Consider the following 6,666-nt stretch of genomic DNA (forward strand, 5'->3'; position numbering starts at 1 on the left):
CTACTAAAACAAAGGGAGAATTGATACAAAATATATATATTAATTGAGCACACTATCATTATCATTCGTTTGAGCATTACTTTATATGACATATTGTTCATCTAATTAAATATGGTTATATATCATTCAAAGCTAGACTATTTGTTATTCCGTAACGGATTACTTTTTGAACATGTCAAGATAAGATGATTTCGGCTAGGCTCATTGGCCACTGCAGATAATCCCCCCCCCCCCCCCCCCCCCCAAACACAAACATCGGGGGGCGGTTCAAAGCAAATTTCTCACTGCTTCTTGTAGATTAAATTGCAAACAAGCTAAAAAATAGAATGAACAAAAAGTCGATGAGTGATCTAAATTCTTTTTTGCTTGATTACATTTCAAGTCAATATAAAAGAAACATATTTCGTCAATGCATCCCAAGAAGATGGTTCAGTGACAATCTACTATTTTTGTTTATTCATTTTTTGGGGAGTGGAGTCCCTGCAATAAAGTTTAAAACAAGAGAAAGAGCTCGATCAGGTCGGTAGCTTGGTACTTCGTGACCGGCGCCTCTAACCGTTACAAATGTCAAATTATCTTTGTACTCTTGAACATATCCACCAACCTGATTATGAAAATCAAAAAAATAAAAAATTAATATACGTGATAATAAGTTAAGATTATTAGTAGAATTTAAGAAATAAGATCCTTAGTATTTGGATCTCAAAAAACCAAATCCAATTTAGTGAAGTCGAAGTATTGCTGGAATGATCTTATATTGACCTCCCTATCGCGATACCAGGCACGCCAAGGATTTAAAGTTGTGATATTCATCACTTCTAAGGAGTATTGCGTACTGGTCACTGGAACCCTTCCATCCATATCACCACTGTTGACAAAAATATGACACCAAGGTTATTTGTTTAAGCAGCAAGGTAAATAGAAGAGGGGATTTTATAAATTTTGACGGGATAATCTTGATAATGAGTGAATTTTACAGCAAAGATTAGGGCCGAGAAGTGCACAGAACAACAGTTCCACAAAAATATAAACCAGACATGAAAACTTAAAAAGATTATGAACTTAGTAAACTATTAGGAGAATTATAGTAGTAATGCTCTAAGTAAAGGGTTATATTGTGAACTATGGAAGTGTTATTTAAAAATGTGCAGTCAATGTGTCCAGCTTAGTTGTTTAACAGTAACAGTAATAAAAATCCACAGCTAAATGCATTTTGGAGGCCAGCAACCCTTATCCCTAATCAAGGAAATAGATAAAGAGCCTTCTCTCCGATAATCCTCCAGCTCTTCCACATGGGAGGAAGCTAGCTCTCCCTATAGTTTTTTTTTCGTTTTCTACAATGAATTTTCTCTTCTAGAATCTCTTGGAAGAAGATTCATCTCTTTTAAATTATTCTAACGGGAGTTTTCTCCTTCCTTAAAACTTCCTCGTGATTCTTTTTTTTTTTTGTTATTTTTCCTGTTAAGTATGAGATTTCTTGCATTTATTTTTTTTCAAACTAGAATAGTCCAAATGTCTTTTGTCATGTGTCAATTGTTTTTGGACTTGAAACAGTTTCATATGAGATCTGGATGTTAAAAACATGCATATTATCTATCGGGCCGCAACACTTCATCTGAACTTTAGAAGATATTTTAGAGTTTTGATGTGCTATATATTCGATGAGTTTTTCAAATCTGCTATATCTGTTGATTTTCAAATTTGCTTGTATTTTTTTTTTGTGTTAATAATATATTTTCTGCCATTTGGGATAAAATTATGCTACTTATAAAAAAGAAAAAGAAAAGCAAATGTGAATGTATGGTTTTGATTTTTGATACATGATTTGGGCATTTGGGGCCACGATGTAAATTAAACGAAAAAATGGTGTTCACGGAAAAAGATACAAAGCAGCCAAACTTTTTAAGATTTTACGTCTGCCTCCCCCTCTTCATTTTAAACTTTTTCTATGCCTACTAGTTTCCTTAATTTATGAAATGCACAAATAATGGTGATAGGATGATGACCAAATTACCTAAATAGCCACACACGAATTCCATTCTCCATCAACTCTTCAATGAAAGGAAGGACCGTTGATGCTCTATCTTCCCAGCGTTCAATAACGCCACTGCAATTTTTTTTATCAATTCAGTTTGAAAGATACCCAACTTTTCTTAAAAAGACACATTAGTCAAACGAGAGGGATGGGGTTCCAAAAACCTGCATGATTGCCAATCATAGTGTAATTTGGTTACATTAGCATGGATTTGCTCTTGTACTTCAGGCAGATTAAAGTATGAATAAACATAATTGTCGCTGCATGGATCGATCTCCATTATCTGCGAATCACGTTACCAAAATTAAGATGTCTAAAATTTTGTGAAATGAATTTTTTTCGGTATGTCTAAAATGTATTTCAAGTGTTAGATTTTTAGAAATATAACATTAATTAAGAAAAGCATATAAATGCAAGGGGATTAATTAAAAAAAGTGTATAAATATAAAATAAAGTAGTAATTATTAGTGTGTGTATATACATGGTAAGTTGAGTGAATGTAGATGTGTTAACAATGGCATTAGTTAGAAAAACCCCTTTTTTTGGGTAACCAGCAATAATTTCGAAAAGCCGCAAATTGTTTTCACCTTTTTTTGGGGTTCTGGAAAAAGGAAATTTTGACTTCTTAACACATATCACTACGCTAAGAACCTTCCACACATAAATTCAAAGAAATTAAGATCCAATATATGGACTTTTACAGATTATTATCTTTTGAGCACTGGATGTTCTTTGACCAAATGATATTGCTTTTCTCAAAAAAAAAAAAAAAAATCCACGTAAAATACAATACTGCCCCCCTCAAGTAGATTTGTGATAATATTTAGTTTGACTTGAGAAGGACATTCTCGGAATTTGCAAAAAATTCAGTGACATTAAAACTTCATTTTTGGCGATAACACTAACCAATTCTTTTGGTGCAACTAAAGTGCTTCAGAAAATCCCCTAACGAATGGTGTTGTATACTTTCAAAGGAAGTGTCATATGTTCCAATAAAATGTGTCAAAAGTATTCATCGAATCTGCTAGTACTAAAAACAGTGGAAAACTTACCGAAAACCTCTTAGGGATGCTGGTCACATTGGCATCCAAGCACAGAGGATAATAGATATTGTAGATGTCAATATCTTCTAGCATGTTGCTAACTTCACCTAAGGTGCTACTGCATTCATCAGATCTTTGGTCATCCAATGAGAAATTACAGTATTTGTGAATTTTTCTTGAAGATTCAAGGGAAATCAAAGCATGGCTTGCCCAGTAATCAATCATGCCTATGTTATCCGTCTCATGATTGATATCTGCATTTCCAATCTGCATTTTAGCACAATAGGGTAACTTTAATTTAGTTCCACATACAAGTTAACAAAGACTTTCATTTTCAATAATTATATGTAATCATAGACAGCAGTCACATTCACTAGTTGGGGTATAGTTAGAATATTGTACGACTAGTTCCTGAAGTCCCTCCAAAGAAAGTGGCATCCAGGGTGCTCCAAGCATTCTTTTTGACCAAAGTCTAATTATGTCTCCACGTTGAGGAGAATAAGTTAGGCCCACAGCTGAACCAAAATTCTTTTTCTTTGTCGACTAAAATAATGGCGGAAGTAGAGAGACGAACCAGAATTCCTTTCAGGTTAATGATTGTCTTGTTGGCCTTCTTGTTATGATACACAATATTATGTGCTAATTGAGGTACATAATGACCAGCATAGCTCTCTCCAGCAATATAAAAATCTCTATCTTTGTACTCGGGAAACCTCTCAAGCCAATTTATTAAGAAAATGTAATTGTCCGCAGCCGTTTTTCTATCCCCACCCTTCACAAAATCCGACGTTGTGTTGGAGTATGAAAATCCAACCCCTGCTGGAGATTCTAGGAACAGAACATTGGCCACTGTTGGGAGAACAAATTGATTGAAAAATTATTAAGTAGCTAAATATCAATATCTTTTATTTAAAACGCATAAGAATACATTTACTAGTAAAATATCAAGAGAAGATTACACACCATGATTCCAGGCATATTGATTCTTGTACAATGTTTTGCCATCGCTACCAACCCTGAATGGTCCAAGTTCTTGCATTGCTCCATAGGCAAGTGAAGAACAACCAGGACCTGTTTCGAAAGTGACAAATTGGGAAAATTCCATTTTATATTGAAGACGTTACGATATTGAATTGAACATACTACATATCCTGCCAAAAACGAGTTGAGTGAGCTGTTTAACTTTTTTTTGAATCACAAGCTTTTGAGGGACAAGAATGACTATGTACATTAACTTAAAGTCTTAATGATTTGATGCCTTTGTCGTTTTGTCCACTTTATCATCTAAAGTGCATATACAAGCATATATCGTGGTGCTGATTTAAACTCCTATTCTTCTTCTTCTTCTCCTTTTTTCTTTCTTTTTTTTTTTTTAGATGGCACTTTAGACCCTACACATTGGTGATCTTTGAACAAGAACAAATTCACAAGGTTTTCATGTAGATAATCAAGTGTTAGTGAATTAACACTGATATGACCCCCATTCCATCTATTCTAATAGCTAGAATAAATGGAAGTGCCTTATTTTATGCTTCTTTGTTGGTGGGGGTTCAATGAGTGAATTAAGGCATGGATGAGGGACCAAAACTTTTATGATCGAAATAGTTGAAGGAGTTGTGGGGTTCGTTGCTTTTTTGGCTTACTAATTGTGACTGTGATTACTTATATATAGAAAGAAGAAAAAGAAAAGACTTTTGACAATGATGTTATTTCTTTGTGGCCTTATTAAACCAGATCGGCATCCATGCCTCATCATTCTGAACATAATATGAACTAGTAGTGTTAATCCATAATTAGGTATAGAATGAGGATAATTTATTAACATCTAGACATAACTCAATGATTACCCTGAAATAAATAATTAAATTAATCAAGAAACTGATATGATACTTAAATGGATTTTGCAGATGTCATAGTAAAGCACATGAAATAGTATTTCAATATCTTTCATAAGAATTTTTATGACTATTGGCGTATGAATCATGAACTCATGTAGAAAAGACTTACAGAGTGACGTATGACGAAGAAAAAGCATAACAAAATCAAATGTTCATTTACAATGGGAATCGTTTCGATTGAGGGAATAAGAGGGGAAGTTCAGGGCAATAGGAAGGATTTGGTCTTATTGATTTTTTACGGGAAAAAGGAAATCATAATGAAGGAAAGGTAGATGTTGGATTTACTTGTTTTCTGTACATTTGGTTTCTGTACAGATGGATAAAAGACTATTTTAAATAAGGGATAAGTGTAACCAGTGGACACTGGTTAAGTAGAATTAAGTTATTGATATTTTGGAAAATTAAATTAAATTACAAATTTATTTAAACGCAAGAAAAGACAATTATTGTTAGCATGTAATTTGCGTCATTTAAGTGTATACTAATGGGCATCTGTTAGAATATTCGATAAAGTGAATCACTTTTACTTGCCAAATTTGCATATGATTGGGCGCCCGTTAAAAACAAAGGGAATAAATTGGTTACTTTTACTTGCCTAATGTACACCTCTCTCCTTTGGACAACATGCTAGGTTTCTTTCCTGCTTTTTGTTTTCCTTTTCAACATCTGATCTTAATCCAAAACACATGGACCAAGCCACTTTCCTTTTCTCCACTCTTTCCTTATCTTTCTTTTCCACCGAAAATTATTGCTAATCATTGATTTTTCGTCATGTAATTCTGGACTCAATGATACTTATCTGATGCAAAGACAGTTTCGTAAACAAACAAGTTCACATAGTAATGAGCAGACAGGAAAAAGAAAAACAACAAGATCCAAGTTAGTTTAAAGTATATACAAATACCTCCATTGAGCCAAAGGAGAAGGGGCAAATCTTGAGCTTTCTTGGGATCCTGTGCTTCGGTGAAGTAATAATAGAAGGCACGGCCAGCAGTGGCATTGATGGTGATGTATCCACCATACTGTTTGAAACTAACAGAGGGTTGTCCGGGCAATTTCTGAATGATATCCTTCTCTTTCAGCCCATCTTGCACAGGCTTAGGTGGATTCTCAAATGGTGTGAAGTGGGATTTGTCAATGTTAGAATTAGGCTTCAATTTAGCCATGAAAAGTTGATGGCGAGCTTCTCTGTGGCTCTTCCCAAGGATCTTGAGAGCCAAAGATGAAAGCAAGAGAGTTGAAAGAAGAAGAATTTGGGTTTTCTTGATCTCCATCTCTGGAGTATTCTTGCTTTTTGAACTATACTACTTTCGAGTCTGAATTTTGCGTATATATAAGAAATTTAGGAGGGTGCATAACGATTATCAAACATAACCAGCATATGGAAATTATGAATGTCTTTATGCGAATATGCGCAACGGATCTTTTGTCCCATACCCTATGCCACTCTCTGTCCCACTCTTTATTATATTGCTATTTCTCCTACATAAACATTATATTTTAGTTCTTTTTTATTTTCTTAAAATTCAATAACTGTTAATTGAGTAAAAAATAAATACCGTAGCTTCAAAAAAGTAATATATAATAGAAAAGTAAAAAATATAGCAGAAAATTCATAAAAAATCTCATTTTTTTATGCATTTTTTTTAGTTTGTTAAATTTTGTGTATTCTGAATTAATAGTTATTGGA

At 33.8% G+C, this 6,666-nt stretch overlaps 1 protein-coding gene across 1 annotated transcript; it reads right to left on the reverse strand.

The window, feature by feature from the left end:
• Window positions 1-327: 327 nt before the first annotated feature.
• On the reverse strand, window positions 328-6,302 carry LOC140035294 (serine carboxypeptidase-like 40). The gene is made up of 8 exons (XM_072075678.1): window positions 5,881-6,302; window positions 4,042-4,149; window positions 3,653-3,927; window positions 3,088-3,345; window positions 2,200-2,318; window positions 2,015-2,107; window positions 763-868; window positions 328-604 (listed from the first exon to the last, which is right to left on the reverse strand). Exons 1-8 carry the CDS (start codon window positions 6,248-6,250, stop codon window positions 458-460), a joined length of 1,476 nt encoding a protein of 491 aa, XP_071931779.1. The 5' UTR covers window positions 6,251-6,302; the 3' UTR covers window positions 328-457.
• Between the last annotated feature and the right edge of the window lie 364 nt (window positions 6,303-6,666).

Source organism: Coffea arabica, chromosome 2c (assembly GCF_036785885.1).
Source record: "Coffea arabica cultivar ET-39 chromosome 2c, Coffea Arabica ET-39 HiFi, whole genome shotgun sequence".
NCBI lineage: Eukaryota > Viridiplantae > Streptophyta > Magnoliopsida > Gentianales > Rubiaceae > Coffea > Coffea arabica.